The sequence below is a fragment of the Meles meles genome, chromosome 11, assembly GCF_922984935.1.
Source record: "Meles meles chromosome 11, mMelMel3.1 paternal haplotype, whole genome shotgun sequence".
In the NCBI taxonomy this organism is placed as follows: domain Eukaryota; kingdom Metazoa; phylum Chordata; class Mammalia; order Carnivora; family Mustelidae; genus Meles; species Meles meles.
The window spans coordinates 12,975,845-12,994,549 of NC_060076.1; the positions used below are offsets into that span (position 1 = coordinate 12,975,845).

Sequence of the window (18,705 nt, forward strand, 5' to 3'; positions counted from 1 at the left end):
CCTGGTCCTGGTTTGGCCTCGGGCTGCTGTGTGGCTGTTGACATCTTCTCGATCACTCTGGGCCTCGGCCTCCCCATCTACAGTGAGGGACTGGGCAGGTCACAGCCCTGCACACCCTGCATATGTTGGGTGGCTGTCCCTCTGCTCTCAAACCTTCGGTCACAGAAAGCTAGGACAAGAAAGGCTCTGGCTCTCATTATGTACAAGGGGAGACAGGCCCCCAAAAGGTGATGGTCTCTCCTACCCCACAATGCATTCATTTGAGGGGTTTCTGAGGAGTGAGCAGGCTCTGGGGCTTAAGCAATTCTATACAGGCTTTCTCTCCTCTCACCCAATGGGACCTTGTGCCCTGCGCATGAAGGACAGTGCTGGCCCATTTTCAAGGAGCCCACGGAGCAGGAACAAGCACCCCATCTCCCACCTCCATCTGGTTTCTTAGGAGCCAAAAGCTATAAGCAGATTTCCAGCCTTGCCCCAAAGCACCCAGGCCCCAGTAAGGCCACAGAGCACTCCAGAGAGTGGATGCAAACTGGCCTGACCAGGAGAGGACAGCGGTGCCCCACCCCACCCCTGCGGGGGGACCCACCTCGAAGCAGTAGTCCTGGCCCAGGATGCTGCTGTGCACCGGCTTGATGACCACCTCCTCCTCCATGCTGAGGTCCAGCGCTTCCACCGCGTTGCTGGGGCTGAGCAGGGACTCGTGGGAGCGAGACTCCTTCAGCCTGGGCATCAGATGGGACCTGGGGGGGCGGGGGTGGCTCTTGCGTCAGGTCCAGCTTGCCACGCCCCTCCCTTCCCCCTTTCTCCAGGAAGCCTGCCCAGACCTCCCAGCGAGAGGCAGTCACTCCTCCCAAGACGGGGGCATTACAGTCCTGGAGTTACAGGGACCCGCCAGGCCCTCTTCCCCACTGGGGGACTCTGGAGAAGTGGCTCAGCCTCTCAGGGAGCAAACGGCTGAGGGCGAGGCCACCACACAGGAGCTGAACACCAGCACCGGGTCTGGGGCAGGGTCCTGGCCTTGGACCCACAGCACCCAGGCAACCTTCCCCACCTCCTTTCCTTGGCCCTGGTCTTCCTCCAAGACCTAAGGAGTCGGCCATTTGTCCAGAACGTCACTGTCAAGAGCCCTTTCACACAGAGCATCACAGTCCGCGCAGCAGCCCCCTCAGGAGGAGAGCAACAGGACTTCCGCCTCTCCCCGGCCACATACAAGGACACGAGGCTCAAACCGGGAAGGATGTAGCAGTCTCTGCTCGGTCCCTGAGATACTGACACTCGGACTCGTACTGGAGCTTGGGCCCAAGGCCAGGGTCAGTGGGCCCCACGTGGACACAAAGAGCAGAGGTAGTGGGCCACCTGGTGCCCAAATGGAGCCCAGACCAGGATGGGCTCTGTGAGACCTGCGCACACTGCTCACTTGCTGTGCAGCCCTGAGGAAGTCACTTCTCCTCTCTGAGCCTCGGTTTCCTCAGCATATCCCATGGAAAGCACCTCAGATGGCACGTGTACCAGAGCTTGGTGGAGTCCTCAGAGAGGTGAATGTCCCTTCCAGAGCCAACGGCATAGAGCAGTGCCCCACCGAAGCCCCCTCCCACAGCTGGGACCTGAGGACTCGCAGGCCTGCTAAGCCCTCCCCTAGCATGGAAGCTGGGCGGGCCTTGCCCCTACTGTTGTCCATAGCCCACACCCCTGCAACAGGCACAGAACCCACCCTGGGCTTAGCCCACCCAGGCTTCCTTCCCCCAACAACTTCTGCCTTTCAGCTCCTGGCCTCTAATGGCCCAAGGCCCACGCTATCATTCTCTCCCTATCTCAGCAAAGTCCCCACCTCAGGCAGGAAGATCTGGCAGGGGCACCAGACACTCACCACAGGTCACAATGCTGTAGCCCTTATCTCTACGCCCACTGGAGGTAAGGGGGAACTGAGGCCCACAATGTGGGGGGGCTCAGGAATCCAGAGATGAGCCAACAGGCCCCACCCAGAGACCTCACAGGCTTCAAGAAGCCACGCTCCACTCTCTAGACTCTCCATGTCCATGCAACAGCCTTCTCTAACATGGAGTCCTGTGCTAGGCACTCCATGGGAGTCAGAGCCAGAAGTGGGACCCCAGCCCTAGGGAGTCCCAGAGCTTGACCCAAGAGACCCAGTGAGCCTCCCTGCAACTGCTCCCCGCCATGCCCAGCATGAAGCTGGCACAGGGTAAGGCTCAGATCACTCAAGCTGAACAGAGGAGTTCACATAGGACTCCTGAGAGCTCGAGGGGACTGTGCAGACCAGAGGGAAGCTGTGGGGCAGGCTGAGGTCAGGTCAGAGCCAGGCCAAACCCTCAAACTCACACGTAGAGCCTAGTGAGACTCCAGGCCAGCGGCATACACAGCTACACTGGCTCCGCTCCTCTGGCACCCTGTCCCCGGGAGGCGGCTTTCCCAAACATGCACAGTGGCCTACCACACCACCTGCCCTTAACCAGTTCCCCAGGTTCTGCTCCAGTGGCCCGTTCCCCGTTCCCATCACAGCACTGGCCTGGGCTGGGGGTAGATTTGTAGGTTTGTAGTCCCCTCAGCTGCAAAAGGCCACCCTGGGCTGTCCACCACATGGGGCAGACTCCAGGCCTCCCTCCCAGGATGGGGCTTCACAGCTCAGTGCAAGAGAGGCCCTGGCCCAGAGGCTGGAAAAGTCACCCTGCCCAGGAAGGGCTGGGACCCACCACTCCTACACTTGCTGTCCGGGACTGGAAACCCAGCCGGCAGGCCAGGATCCGGCTGCTTTCTGACCCAGCCTGGAAACTCCTGCCTGGTAAGGATGCTGGGACGGCAGAGTACGGACCCAGGAAGTGCAAAGGGAGTCACGGTTCAACAGACTGGTCCTATCCAGGGAGAGCGAGGGGCTCTGGTTTTATAGTCCAGGAGCCCCGCAGTCCAGGTCAGACCTCAAAGCAGCCAGAGCCTGGAACCTATGGCTGCAGAACCCTCCTCTTCCTTCCTCACCGTCCTGCTCCATAAACACGCCCCAGCTGGCCCAGGCCTCCCTGGGAAGGCTCCTGGCTGAACAGAGGCCGTGGGCAAACTCACAGCTAGGGCATCCTGGCTGCAGCTGGGCAGCCGTGACCCTCCCACCCTCCCGGGGGCTTCTCCAGGCTGGGGGACTGGAGCAGAGGCCACACCGGGCCAGCCAGTAGCTACTCCAAGGTGTGCCAGTCTGTTTCTGCACAGGAGAGGGCCAAGCTCGAAGTGCTGCCCCATTGGGTGGGGACAGGACCAGCAGGCCGGGGCTCCTGATTCACAGGCAGACACATATCCTTCCTGCTCAGCCTGAGTCCACCTGTTGCCCTCCTCCCCAAAAGGCTCCTGGCGGGAGAGAAAAGGGCACAAGAGGCCCAGAGGGAGCTGTTCTGCTGTGACCCCGCCAGGGTGAAAGGTCCTGGCAGAGGCTGAGTGTGTCCCTGGTGGTGGTTGATAAAATGACTAGGGCTTGGGAAGGAAAAATTGTCACTTGGTCACTTCCTGAAACCAGAAGTATCACCAAATGGCTTAGGAACCACCTCGCCCAGGAAGCCAGCCCTGTCCCAGGCTTGCAGGACCCCTAATACTCTACACCAGCCGGCGCCATCAATGAGTCAAAGTAGGCCTTCACCCAGCCCTGCCTTTGCCTTGGGACAGCATCTCAGGGTGGTGTTTCGCTCACCTATAGGCTGGCCAAAAAGCCCAACAAGGCAGGGAGAAGGGTGGAGGGCACCGCAGACTTCCCAGGCTCCCAGCGGGCAGCAGGAGGCTCAGTCTCCCGACCTAAGAAGCTCCGGAAAAGGAGGAGACCAGCTGCCAGCTACTGCCTTGCCCCCACTCCACTGCCGGGAGGTACTCCACCCAGAAGCACCCGCCTCCATCAGGCCCAGAACACCCAGCTGCTCACTTCCACATCCCTTTCACCAGCAACATTCATCTACCCATTTTACAGAAAGGCAAGGGGCTCAGGGAGCAGCAGTGACCTGATCTGCCCAAGGTCCCTGATGCAATGGGGCCCCAGTTGGTCTAGGAGCCCTGCCCATGGCCACCTTGTGTGATGCGGGGTTCTGGGGCCTGATGCCATTGTGTACAGGTCTCTGTGACCCCTAACCCCACATCAGGTCCCTCCCTGCCACTCCACGGCTAGCCTAAGAGAGAAGGTGGCCCAAGAGTCCCACTGCGTGGCCTCCTCCAGCGCCCAGATTTGTCCCATGATGGCTTACCCTGATGACCTCCTGTGGTCCCTGGAGACCAGAGCCACCACACTAAGGGGAGCAAAAGCCTTCACACTGCTGCAGTCCAGGTCCGAGCTCATTCTCACAACAACCCTGCCAGGGATGCCATGGGACTGCACTGGGCTCAGATCTCAGTCCAGACTTGGGCTCCGTGCGCCTGGCCCTCCTCACCAGAGCAGAGCTGGCAGCTCTGGGCTGTGCCCACGGGAAATGTCACATATATCCCTTCGCTGAAACCTCACATGGCCGAGAAGCGAATACTGAGCTCACCCCCACTTCACCAGGGAGAGACAAGCCCGCTCCGAGAGGGCAGGCCCAGGGGCTGGTCTTCCTCCCCGTGTTGCCTCCATACCTGAACCCCCGGGAGCCACTTCCTTATCTGAAAAAGAAGGGCCCTGCTTCAAACAAAACCCAACAGAAACGAGCAGACACTGAAGTGTATAAAGAGGATTTGGGGAGAGAGGCGATTCTCGGGCCCTGGAGCAGAAGAGGGGTTCCGGGCCAGGAATGCATGGAATTCAGTACCAGCTCCGCTTGCTGGGGTCCCTCTGCCTGCTCTCCCTCACCCTGGGCTGCTCTTCCCCAGGACTCACAGCTCCCTCAGGCAGGCCTCCAGGCATATGTCATCCCCTCATCCTATCCAAACTTCAACACTCAACATCAGCACACCCTCCTCCGTGAAGCCTTCCCGGACTCCCCGGAGACAGCAACCTTGCAATGGCCCCAAGCCCTGACAGTCATCAGACTATGCTGGGAAGGTCTGTCACAGACCATCTTCCTGTCTGGCTGGGGGCTCCTGGTGGGTAGGGCTGGATCTGTCTCAGAAAGAAGATTCAGGGCCTCTGGGGTTCCCGGACCAAAGCCACAGTATCCTAGCAGCCAAGATCAGCTAAGCTCTGGGAAGGGGGAGGAGCTCAGTTGGGATGGGGGCAATCCTCCCTGAGCTAGTGGGGTTATCTCAACCCCACTGACCGGGAAAAGGGACAAAGACAACCCAAGCGTTGATCACGGTGGTTGTCTGCTCGAGGTCAGGTCCCAGGAGCAGCACCCCAGGGCTCCCCCAGAATTTGAGAGATGCCCCTGTTCTGGCATTGTCCAGTTATGGGGAGCTCCCCCCACTCCTCCCAAGACCAGATGGCTCATTGTACCCTCCATGGCCACAGCCCCCATGACTGCTCCACCCTCTGAGATATCCCTGAGTCTTAGACACAATGGATTCTCTAGACCCTCATCAGACCCCAAGGACCAAAAGCCCTGTGTCCCCTCCCCAGCTGAGGCCGTCTGCTCAGGTCTTTACCTCCATGGCATGGAATCTTCGTACTTCCTGGGAAGGGGATAGTACCACAGTTCCCAGGTCACAGATGGGAGTGCCACGGGTCACGGGGAGCATTGCAGGAGGGCCTCCCCCCACCAGCCTTCTCCATCTGACCACAGCAGCACCATCTTACCAGATGGGCCCCTCCACCCCCATCCCTCTGCCATCCCCTCACAGCCTGAAGAGAAACACGTCACTGTGCTTCAACCTGGCACTGAAGCCCTCCCCGAAACACCTTCTCTATCTCCCCTCACACCACACCCCGACAAGTGACCCAGACTCTCCTCCCGACTCGTCCCCCTTTGGGGCCCTTTGCCCATGCTATTTCCTGAAGCCCTACCACGTCTCCCCATACCTGTCTGCCTAACGAGTTCTCTCTTTCTCAGCTGTCGAAGCCCAGCCCAAATGCTGCCACCACCAGCCTGTGGCCTGGTGTCCCCGGGCAGACAAGAGCTCACAGCCAGACCATGCGGCTGAGACGATGCCCCGCACCGCTCTCCCACCTGTCTCCTCGGGACAACCCACCAGGGCCGAGGTGCTGCACCCCAGAAGGGCCGGGTAACTCACCCGAGATCCCATGGGTGGCGAGCAGCCAAGTAAGATCTGAACCTGTTCAGCAGAGTCTAAGGCTAGCTCCATCCATGCCTCCTTCAACATTCCATCACCCCACAGGCAGCTGAGCCACCGAGGGCCATGGCCGGCTGACTTGCTCACCATGACCCACGTCCAGAGGGAAGAGCCAGGGGGGCTGGTGAGGGTGGGACAGCCCCTGCCCAGGAAACGTGGGCCGGGCACAGGCACGGGCACGGGCGGAGGCGCCGCTGGAGATACAGCCAAGCCCCAACAGCAGCTCATTGTGAGGGCCAGGGAGCAGGAACAAGAGGACATTGTCCCAGCTCTGGGGCCACAGTCTTATCTGATAGCCTTCCAGCCAACCCATGAGCTGTTTTTCAACTCCAGCCTTTTTTTTCTTCAAAGGTTACTAACACAGAAGTTTAGCAAATTCCCCATTATTTCAAGAAGGGAGGAGACCCAAAAACAAAACTTGCGATAATTAAGAAGCCCTTTCTTACATGGGAGGATATTCCCAGTGGACAGGGTGAGTTGAGAGGTTGTGTAGCCTGGAAAATGAGATTCAAAATTCCCTTCAAAGCCTTAAAGGGGCAGAGGGAGCTGCCCTGCATGCCCCCAGAGGGCAGAGCTGGGATCAGGAGAGGCCAGTCACTACTCAGGCACAGGCTGGTTTGGTTTTAAAGGAGTGAGCACCCTGTCTGTGGGAGTGTGCAAGCAGGAGCTGGTAGTCCCTTTAGGCATGCGGCAGAGGGGACGCCTGCCCTACCGGAGGATGGCTGGGTAACAGGCTCTGCAGGAAAGCAGGCAGTGGAGTATGCCCGGGGAGCAAAGGCATGCATGCCCTCCCGACTCACAGTTGGGAACAGGGAGGAGGGTAGGAGGGCCTAGTGTCAATGGTGCCCAGCCACAGCGCCAAAGCGGGTCTCTATTTCTTAGAAACCACTCAACCACAATCACTTGAAAGTCATTCAACTCTCCGGGCCTCAGTTTCTGCACCCGTAACTAGGAGAATGGCCTACCTCCCCTACAGGGCTGTTAGAAGGATCAAGTAAGATGGTGCGGGTGAGTGCCAGATACCACTGTGGGTGCAGGGGTGCAGCTACGAGCAAGGCCAACACAGGACCTACCTACCTGTGTGAAGGCTGTTTCCAAGGTGGGTGATGCGCCTGACATTTGGGGTGATGAGATAAGGACTTCTCAGGCCATTTTCTGTTCCTTTCCTCTGACCACTCTAGTCTTTTCACCTTCTCCACGCCTCAATTTTCCCCATCTATAAAATGGGGACAAACTACATCTACCCAAATGCTCTGGGATACCTCAAAAAAAAAAAAAAAAAAAAAAAAAAAAAAGGCCCTAAACTTCCTGAATGAGAGGAATAGGTGGTCAGGAGACCCCTCGAGGGGCCACTTTAGCCCCTCTGCCTGTGACTCCCAAGCACAGCATCCCCTGACCCAAGCTCCCACTCACGCTTGTGTGGTCCACTGCCACTGCCCATGACCACAACCAGGCCTGGAAGGGGTAGAAATCCTGGACGAGGTTGGTCTCCATGGAGGAGGTGCCCGCCTGAGGGCTGGCGGGACCTGTGGACTCTGGAGTCAGGTCAGAACATGCCAAACTCACTTCTGCCTGTCACAGAAAGGCGGACCAGACAGCTGTGCTGGTAACCTCTGCCTTCCAAAACTGGAGCACAGTCGGGGTGTGGGCGCCAACGTCCTGGGAATCGAGCGGCAGGACACAAACAGGGCAGCACCCCACCCAGAACATCCAGCAGAGCCATCTCTCCCCACACCCAGCCTTGCCCTGCTGGCCTGGGAACCCGCTGCTGAGAAGGCCAGTGCTTACTCCTGGCCCAGCTGCGGTCCCAGGAGAGGGGAGAAGAATGCAGCTGCCTAGCGGCTCCCAGGGCCCAGGGGAGACAGAGCCTGTCCTTAAAAGGCAAGGAGGCTGGCTGCTCTGCCTGGGAAGTCTTCCTGGGATGACAGGGCCTGGAAGCATGGTCCCTCTCGGCCTGGGGTTCTCTCATCCAAGGCCAGGGGACAGGTCCTAGCAGTCACTGGAACCAGTATGACCCCATCTCTATCCACACGCTGAGCCCTGGGCTGGGCAGTGCTGGTCTCCAGCCTTCATCCGACCCCTGGGAGTCCGTGCTTCCCTTCCACGCCGCAGGGCCAAGCTGGCAAAGGAGGTCTACACCACTACAACAACAACAGGAGGACGGGGTGGCTTATCACGTGCTATGGCTACAGCGCAGCCCCAGGCCTGGCTCCTAGGAAGTGCCCCATGGGTGCTGATTTAATGATCGACACTGTGGCCGCGTGGACTTAACAGCCACTTACTAAGCACCTACTCTGTACCCAGCTGTGGGACAGGAATGCCTATCTGGGCGCGCACATCACAGCACAGCCTTCTCCCACAGCCCCGCACAAAAGGCAGCATCACCCTAGCAGAAACGGGGAACATGAACTCAAACAGGTCCGCACAGCCCCACCTCACGGGGCAACTTTCCCCCTACACACCCCAGTTAATCTGAAGGATCTGACGAAGGAAGCTTTAAGACAGCAGAGGACACGGGCTGGGAGAACGGAGTGCCACGGCCCGGTCACACAGGGCAGAAGGGGAGCTGAGAGCCAAAGGGCTTCATCAACCTCAGGGGGCCGGCGCTGGTACTTAGCTCACACTGGGCCGGGCCTGGACGCTCTCACAGAGAGGGAGACGAGAAACCTGGCCAGGAGGGCTCCTGTCCTGGACAACCCCACCCTCCCACCCCATCCCTCAGACCCCTGGACTTGCTGCATAGCAGCCCCGAACTAGCTCCCTCCTCTCTCTGGGGTGCAGTGCCTCACCCGCTGGGCCGCTTCCAAGGGCGCCACAGAAGCCCCACCATGTCCACAGCCCAAGAGACCAGACACAAAAGAGCACACTGCCTCCCCCGGCCGCCACCACCTCCAGCGCCTTCCCAGCGCACCTCACTGCTGCCTGCCGCGGAGCCGGAGCCCAGACGGGGGACGTGAGGGGTGATCCCCATCCCCACCCTTTCCAGTGCTATTCCGCAGCCTAATGGAGTTTTCAAAAAACATTCGGGAACACATTTACCTCCCACCTCTTGTGTCTTGGGGGGGGGGGTCGGGGGGCAAGGGGCACACACAGTGAGAAGAAACAAAAAAACTTTCCACCTAATCCCCCAAGTCATCCTGCAGCCTGAATAATTTCGGGTTTTTAATCAATAGCTGTCAGACTTGTCAAATTACTTTGGGGACCGCAAAGCAGTTTTTAAACATTCATAAACCTCAGTAGAACAGCGAAGTGCCCTGAATTTTAAAAGAAGAGAATCTGAGGAACACTCGTTGAATGGGATGAGATCTGGACAAATCGAAAGTGAGTTGAGGGCCGAGTGCCCCTCCTGCTTCGGAGTGGGGGCAGCTCTCCGGCCCCCTCGCTGCTCTACAGGAGAAACAGCCAAGAGCCTGGCCAGGGCACTCAGAAAGATTAAGGAGGGTGACACCCCTAAACCTTAAGCCCCCCACTCCCAGCCCCAGGAGCACTGCCCCCAGCCTCGTGTGCGGCAAGCCTGGCACTACAGGACCGCCAGGACCCAGACAGCAACCCACCGCGCACACGCTGGGCCCCTGCCGGACGCCCTTCCACCTTCTCCACTGGGACAACTCTCGAGAATGGTTCAAGGCCCTCACCGAGCTGCTCCCACCCTGCAGGCTCAGTCTGTAGCCCCTCCTTCTCACATACATGAACGCACCCATCCATCCCCTTGGTCCCACGGATCACACCACTGAGTGTGGGACTGGTTTCTGACTGGTTCCCCAGCAACCCCGTCACCCCCTGGGGCAGCAACCATAAATACCGCCAACAGCTGCCTCAGGCCCTGGGGACTCATGACCCAAGTGGGGTGAAAGATGATGAAATAAAAAAAAACAAATGAACTGAAAACCAAGGACTTCCGTCTCCCAAGAAAGCCACTTTTCCCTCTGGCTTATCTAATTCCTCCCAGCTCTTCACCTCTGGGAAGTCCTCCTAGGTTCAGGTGGCCCCTCCAAGAAACGGGAGGTGGGGACAGAGGCAGGACCTTCTCCTCTCCTAACACCCAAGGGCCATGCCATGTCCCCTCCTGTTCTGTGCAGGCTGTTCACGTCAGGGTGACAAAGCTATGTGTGGACTGTCTTCCCCGTCCCTGGTCACCAAGCTTCCTGTCTCAACCAAGGACCAGGCCCTTGTCAACACAGCCCCAGGTCCCGGCACTGTGCTGGCTGATGACTGGTCAATGTGGAGAGGACTCCTTCCTTAAAAACAAACACAGGTTGAGAATAAACCTCTGGGACTTTGGTCACATTAATTACTCCATATGTCTCCGTCTGTCATCTGCAAAATGGGGATGACACCACCTCTGACACGCAGTGAGCCCTATGATCAGCCCTGGTTCTGCCTTTGCCTGGACACTGCGCCCCTTCCCTACCCAGCAGCACTGCTCTGGAGGTTCCTGGCTTCTCCCTGGGCACACAGTTATTTCCAAGACGCTTCTCACTCTGCCCAGCATGCAGGACCTGTCCGGCCCCCCTGTATGGAGGCTCTTGAAGAACCTCTCTGCCATCTGAGCCCAGAGAACCTTGGCCATTCCACATACCACCCCCAATAGCAAGATTGAGAGTGTTGTCATTTTAAGTGGGCACCTCAAGCCCCCATTTGAGGAGAGATGGACAGACACATCTGGGAACAAACACAGACCAAACACCCTAGGTTCCAGCCCCAGTGTTCATCTCCAGTCCTGCTGTCTTTTTAATTCCAGCCACAATTTGGGACAGAGCGGCTGTGTGATCTCAGGGAGACAAGAGTCGAAGATGGGAACAGGCACTGGGCCAAGAGAGCAGAGTTCTCAAGTTGGCCTCTCCTGCACCTCGGCCTCTTTACCTGACAAATGGGCTGCCCTTTCCTCCTGCCAGAGCCTGCTGGAGGCTCCTCATGCTCACGAACCTCATTATGTCCCCCATTCCCGGTTCGAGTTAATCCAGCACCCCAGCAGAGAGCTACCAGGTGCCTCCAATATGCCGACACTGAGCCTGGAGGCCTTGGGACCCGCGCTCCCTAGTCATCCCCAAGCCTGGTATCTGGGAGTCTCAGCAGGACATCAGAGCTCTGCTTCCCAGACTGTAACTAGTGGGAGACAGCCTGGGTCATTCAACAGCAGCAAACTAGCAGGAGAGGGTGGCCGCCAGTGAGCCGCAGGTTCCCAGGCCACCAACAAAGGCAGGAATCTAGACGTCAAAGGAAAGTGGGGTGTAGCTGCTGAGTTCCTGCTGCTCCTAGTGACCGTAAACCACAGCCATCTGTGACTCTACAGTGCCTGCCTCACCAATGACATCTCACACCTGGGAAGTGTAATGGGTCCACTAAATGTGGGCTTCTGATGCTCATAAAACCCAGCCTCCTAACTACAGTTAAGGAAACTGAGGCTCGAGACCTTAAGGGGCTTCCCAAGCCCAGACAGTATGCCAGACCCTGAGAGCTTACCAACTCTCCCCACCAACCCCCCATACTGGCTGCCTCTAGGATAAACGAGCCCAATCTGTCATTCACCACCTGGCCCATGGGATTCCAACCAATAAGGCCATACACTTTTAAATACAGCATCCCAGGTGGGTTCCAACCCAGCAGCTTTATCCATGAATCCTGGCTCAAAGACCCCCTACCTCCATGACATGTGCCCCAGCAAAACCGAGAACGCCCTCCAAGGTTTGACCCATGCACCTCACCCCCCAGACACTGGGACATGGAGGCAAGGAGTGGTCCAGCAGCTTGTCCAGGGTCACCACTCCCAGGTACGGGGCAGAGCTGGAGGCCTAGCATTTGGCCTCCAGCTCTAAACTATCTTCACTGCTTGTCAAAGCCTCTGGCTTCACCAAAACTACAGAAATCATGTGAGCCCATGCACCAGCTTTCAGAGAACTTACAGAAATTCTGGGTCGCCAGACCTGTACGCCGAGCTCTGCCTTTGTCACCTCCGGTGTGACCCTGTCTGGAAAATGGTGAGAAGGACACCCTTCTGGTAGGAGTCGGATCCACCACCAGCCCCCGGAAACGGCAGTGAGGGTGGCTGGGACCAAGGCTGGAATGCACCCGGCCTAGCGCTTGGCGCTTCACGGCACTGGCTCATTTATTCCTCACAAGCCCTCCGCTAACAAGCTGGATCTCTGCCTTCCCTAGAGACAGAGGTACTTCCCCAGGAAAGGCCGCCACATCACAGTGACCCGGCTCCTAACACCGTTTCAGATGTGTACGCGGGAGCGGAACACACTCCAGGTCCGGAGCACCCTTCCTGATCTTCCACCGCCCGCAGGCCCAGGGATCAGGGAACAGATCCAGGAAGGGAGGGGAGGAATATAAAAAAGCCCTGCTGGGGGGCTCGGGAGCTGGGGTGGAGATGACATGGCCCCCAAACCCCAGCGCAGCCCCACCCAGTCCAGCCCAGGGTTGGGCCACCCAGAGCAAAGGCCAAGATCCTCAGCTCAGAAAACTTTTCGGCCATTCCTAGCCTTTCCTGGTTCTCAAAGGGGTAGGCCATCAAGGCTTGGCTGTAAAAACTAAAACCAGCAGCAACACTTCTCAGTTTTTCGCTTTTTGGCGGGGCTAATCTAACTGTTTTCACATTCTGGGCAGGCGGGAGATGTCTGCAGAGACACCATCTCTGGAGAACTACCGAGTCCCTCCCAAGACTGAGTACCTGTGACAACCCCTCCCTACCAGCCTGCTCCCACCTATCTCACTGGGGATCCCTGGGCCCAGGAGGCTGGTCAGGAGCCCTGGGGCTGGCAGCCGCCCACATTCCAGCCTCTGCTCAGGCAGATCAGAACAATCAGGCCACTTACCATCCCTCAGCACGGCCACCAGGGTCCCCAAGCCACCAGGATCACCAGGCCAGGGAAAGCAAGGGGCCAGGCCAGCCACCGGTCAGCCTGCTGTCCCCCAGTGGGCCCAGCCAGTCCGCAGCACTCCAGTCTGGTCCTAGACATACCACTCCAGCCCTGTCCGCTGGGACTAATCACTGCTAGTTAAACAAAGGCTAAGTTCCAACTCTCTGTAATGTGCTTTTAAAGGGCCAGTGTCCCACGCAGGGCTGCTGGGGCCTTAAAGGCACAGATCCCTTTTTCAGTGTAGGAGACAAAACAGCAAAACCCAAAAAAACTCCCCCAAAGTCATGATCAGAATGGAGGGCTTGGGCTTCTCAGGAAATCTAGACAAAATACACAACAGTAAAAATTCAAGTTTCACCCGAAGAGCGCCCCGCACCCCCAAACACAGCTACCTCTGAAGCAGGAAGAGCAGAAAGCACGGCTCTTTGGCACTCAGGCTCTTTGGCACTCAGTACGGGGCGGACACAGTGCTCAGCACTTCCTAGCACTGCTCACAGCCCTCCACAGGCACGTGTCCCCACACCCCATCTCACAGATGAGGAAGCCAGGCTTCTGGCTCCCACCTGCCCCCTCTGGAGGCCCGCTTTCCCCACCCTGACCCACAGGCCCCACCTGTTCCACACCCACGAGCATCCTTCCTTCACAGGGAGAATGTGGAGGGTAGATGGGGACTCACTTGTTGCAGGTGCCCAGCCACTGGGCTTTCAGTTTGGGTCTCAAAACCCTGTGGGGTCTCTTCTATTGTTTCACCCTTACAGATGAAACAACTGGGAATCACGCCTGGACACAACACAGCAGGAAACGGGCAGATACTACGCAAGAGTGAGATACAGGAAAAGGAGAGAGAAGAGGCAGGTCTGCAGCCCTGCAGGAGGACTGCTTGACACTCAGGCCCTCATCGCTTTCTGGAAAGGCTGTATGGCCAGAGGAAGGGACAGGTGAGGCGAGCCATCCTCCCAAGCTCAGCAGCTGAAGCCCTTCCACTGTCCCAGAGCATGGAGGAGGCAGGGCTGCAGGGCTGAGTGCTCTCCAGAGGCCCTGAGGCTCCAAGGGTAGGCAGGGCCTGCCGAGCTGCTAGAACAGGAGTGGACAGAGGTGAGGAAAGGAGAGACTTACAGCCTGCACCTTGGTACCTGGTCTAACAAACACTCCAAGAGAGGTGGACTGTTTCCCGGCATCTGGGGTGTCTGGCCATCCTCCATGAGAACGGCCAAGGCCAGGCAGTGTCCTTGGGCCTAACTCTGCGAGGGCCAGGTCCTTCAAAGGTTGACCATTTTGTTTCTGTTTCTGATTCTAGAGAACCCGGCAATCACATAAGTTTGAAGCTGGGTAGGCTGCTGGTTAAGAACAGACTGAGTTCACATGTGGGCCATGTCACTTGTCACTTGCAACCCAGGTGGTCGAAGACAAGCCCCTCTCTGTAAAATGGGCAATAACAGTACTTAACCCCCCAGCGGGGTGGCTATGAGGAACTGAGGAGTTACGGAACAAGGCCCAGGTCAGAGCGAGCACTTGAAAAAGAGCAGCCAGATAAGCTAGGCTGCAGGAGGTTGCCCCCATGATATGCTGGGAGACAAAGTAGGAAACCAGCTTACTGGGTTGTGACCCTGAACAAGTCACTTCTTCCTTAGGTCCTCAGATGCCTCTGTAAAGCGGGGGGATCCACCTGGAACCCTCAGGGACTACAACGCAAGACCACTCTGAGCTCTTCCCAGGTGCCTGCCCTCCCCAAGAAGCATCCAGGCCAGAAAGCCATGGAGACAGTGGGGTGGCAGGGGTGGGGGTGGGGTGCTGTGGCCCAAATCCTTAGAAACCTGGAAAGAGCCTGCCTCTGTCCTGCACCAGCCCCAGACACTACCCCAGGCTAACTGGGATCTGCTGGGTAGGAGGAGGGGAGCAAGAGTGCAGAGGCACCTGGCCCATGGGGAGGGAGCACAAGAGCCACCCCTCCAGGGGCAGCCCAGCCCCACCCCTGCCATCTCTGAGTCTCCTCAGTCTCCCCAGTCCCCAGTGAGGTGGCAGGCCCTGTCCTGCTTGGTTGTCTCCCCCGGGATGCTGTGCAGCTGAGCTGGCTTTCCTGTGGGGTTTTCTGCAGCAGCCACACATGCCATATACAAACAGCCTCCCAGAAACTGGGGACCCCCCAAGCCTTGACCCGGTTCAAGGCTGCCTCATCCTATCTTCCTGGAGCCTGGAGCCAGGGAAGGGAGGGTCTGGACTGCCACAGTAAACAGGTGGTCAGGAGGAATGCCCTACAGCGGCACAGCAAATGGCCACTGCTCCCAAGGGGCAAGAGGAGATCCAGCACCCTGCACCACCAACCGCTCCACACCCCCAAGGCTGGTCCCATGAGCAGCCTCACTGGGTGGGGGGGGGGGGTCTGCAGGCTTGGAGTGCAATTCTGGTGATGTTACTTAGCAACTGTGACCTCCGGGCACAACCTTTCACTTTCCTGGGCCAGTTTCTTCAGGTATGAAATGAAGAAACACCCCCTGCAGATAACAGATGTGAAAACACTGCTTAACCAGCAGAGGAAGCATTTAACCAAACAATCTGGGAGCCCAAAGACGCAAATATCTGAGTGTCATTCATTTGACAGTTTCTGAGAACCCCCATCTGTGGACCATTAGAACTTAGGTTGTCCCCAACCCTATTCTGTCCACCCACAAGCCAAACACATTCTAAACTCCCCATACAGCCATCCATGCCTTGGGGGAGGTCCAGGTTCTGGCCACCAAAATACCCTGAAAAAGACCTCAAACTTCTCTGGATGCCCAACACACAAAGGAGCTTTCCTCCAGAGTAAAGTTACCAGTGTAAATGAAGTCTAGCGTGCTCTGACAAAGAAGGAAAGACTCTCCAAGCAAACCCAGTTCCACAATGATCTTCTCTAGGGGCCTTGGACCCAGAGAGAGACGAAGTAGGGAGATGGGAAGAACGGGGATCAGGTGCTCCCACGAACCAGAAAAAGTGAGCCATTACAGGGCAGTGAGCAAGCTCTGTTGAGAAAGGGAGAGAGGAGCCCAGACAGGGGTTCAAGAGCACCTTACGGCACCCCTCCAGCCCTCTGTATCAGCCTCCAAGGATTCTGCTCAGAGGATTTGGATGGGGCACAGGGTTGAGATGAATGGGCAAGACCCTGGCAAACCCAAAGAAGAGAGAGGAGGGTCTGAGCCCTTCCCCGATCCTCCCCTGCTTCCCGGATTGGCTGGTGCTTCCTGCCCTTCCCTGACACCACTGCCTCCTCCTCTACTATCCAACTCACTTGTCCTGACCCCAGTGGTTCTCCCCATGGTCCCCAAGCGCCTTCATGGGGCCAAGGCCAACCATAGTTTCTATCCTCTCTTTACTGACACAAGACAGCCCACACCCTCCCTGAAACCCAGGCCACCAGACCCTCTGGTGTTCCTCCTCCCTCCCTGCCTCCACCACCTAAGGTTCTCCCATCTCCTTTCCTGCTACCTCGGCCCCTTCCCTGGGTTGGGGGGATTTGGAGCGGCTCAGGCTCTAACCCGGCACGCCCTTTCAGTAGAACACCTTTGCTTTGGGAATTTCATCTGTTCCTTTGCTTTCATCAACTCTAGTGTGCTCAAGGCCCCTCCGAGTTCTATCCCTAGCCCTCCCCTCCTCTGAGCTCCAGACTCACACATGACATGCTGGGCTGACATCTTCTCTTGGACGCCTCAAGGAATCTCAAGTCCGAAATGTCCAAAGTGAAGACTCAGGAGACAGGACAACCCCCCACCCCAGCCTTCAGGATCCAATCCATCAGCAAAACCTGCTACCCCCTAACATCTCCCTTGCTCGCCCCAGCCTGCAGCCTCACTCCCACCCCCACCAGGGAGCCAGAGGGACAGTACAGAAATGTAAATCGGATTATCTAACGCTGGGGTGAGAAACTCCTCCAATACTCCCTACAGCACTCTGAATAAATCCACACTCCTCCCCAAGTGGAAGAAGTAGGCAGGTGCCTACCCTCTAACCTCATCCACCAAACCCAACCCCCACCCACCCCCGCAGCTTCTGCTTTCCCGCCTTGGGGACTTTGTACTCGCTGCTGCCTCGGTGGGCGTTCTCCTGTCACCTCCGCCAGGGAAAGGCCTCAGGGAAGCGCCAGCGTCTGGAGCTCAGTTGTTCCCCACCGATAGTCCCTGGATAGCTATCACAGGTCCTGCCACACCCCATTACTCCCCACTGAGACACTTGTTTCCTTCATAGTGTTTGGCTCATTCAGCCAGCAAATATTTATTTAGTGCAAACTACGTGCCAGGCACTATTTTAGGCACTGGGAAACAAGGTGCCGAACAGAGGAGACAAACATCCTTGACTTACATTTCAGGAGGACAACTTTCCCCAATCTGGAATTACTCTGCTTTCCCGCTTATTTACGAGCATCTGTCTCTCCTGAGAGAAGCCAAGCTCTGCAAGGCCACGGCCGCGTCTTCTATTTCTGCGTCCTAAGGGAGGCTACGGCAGGGTGTTGGAGCTCAAGAAGTGTTTATGAAATGAAGAACAAGGCAGCAAAATTTTGAACCAAACCCAAAAAGCCTGAGAAGTGGGGGCGCCTAGGTGGCTCAGTGGGTTAAGCCCCTGCCTTCGGCTCAGGTCATGATCTCAGGATCCTAGGATCAAGCCCGGCATTGGTCTCTGTGCTCAGCGGGGAGCCTGCTTCACCCTCTCTCTCTGCCTGCCTCTCTGCCTAGTTGTGATCTCTGTCTGTGAAATAAATTTTAAAAATCTTGAAAAAAAAGCCTGAGAAGTCAAGAGCAAGCCTTCACCATCTCCTAGCGCAGATGCCCTTCACTGCCCTCGGGGTCTCAGGCTTCTGTATGCCCTACCCTCGACCCTTCTGGGGAACAGACCAGATTCGCAATGGCAGCTCCGGTGAACTGCTGGAAAACAGAGGAATGACCACAAGGCCAGTGCAGTCAGGCAAGACTTCCTGAAGAGGGGAAATCTGAACAAGGCCAAATCCCACCCCCAGCCCCAAATCTAGGGAGAGGAAGGAGAACAGATTTGCGTTTTAGAGCTCTGATGTTCTTTGATCCAGTAGAAAAAAAGGAAAAAAAAAAACAAAAAACAAAAAACTTACTCCAAAAAACCTTTTACTTTTTATTAGTGTCTTGATCAATAAAAGTTTTAGGACTAAAGCTTCTCTCCTGCAACACTAACCGCCGGAGAGACAGGCTAGGATTATTAAATCTGTCTCCAAGAGGCCTGCTGGGAGCCCCAGGCTAAGGGAACAGCCGCCGGGGGCCCTCACTGACTCCTCACCAGGCAGCTTGGGGTCAAAGCCCACTTCTCACAGCCCACCTTGGCAACCCTGCCAGTTCCCTGGGCCTAGGTTACCTTCCAGGCACCCGAGTCTTCCTGCTTTGGCCTCCTTGGTCCTGTGCTCCTGGGCCTCTCTGTACCCTGCCACCCAGACTTGATGCTCCCTCAGAAGAGCTTCTGAGTCCCAGGAGAGGAGCCAGCCTAGCAACCCTGGCCCCACCTTCACTCTTCCCAAGCCCTTGGGGAAGCCTCCCATTCAGTGCCTGTGGGCCAGTCAGAGATAAGAGAAAGGGGTGCTGTTGTAGACCTCCTCGGCACACCAAGGAGGCCCTGGACCCAGGTGAGGGGGATATCCCAGGGCTGGGCCTCCTTGGAGAAAGAGCCCCAC

At 57.3% G+C, this 18,705-nt stretch overlaps 1 protein-coding gene across 9 annotated transcripts in view; it reads right to left on the bottom strand.

Annotated features, from left to right (window-relative positions):
* The window catches only part of LOC123952790 (DAB2 interacting protein), a 186,478-nt gene that overhangs the window by 26,776 nt on the left and 140,997 nt on the right, over positions 1–18,705 (bottom strand). For 7 of the 9 annotated variants that reach the window (XM_046022291.1, XM_046022290.1, XM_046022292.1 and 4 more), the window contains one exon: positions 587–740. In XM_046022291.1, the coding sequence (XP_045878247.1) occupies positions 587–740 (154 nt within the window). Of the gene's footprint in view, positions 1–586; positions 741–12,083; positions 12,149–12,998; positions 13,155–18,705 lie in introns of those variants that run through there. The other 2 variants (XM_046022295.1, XM_046022294.1) reach the window with 2 other exon arrangements.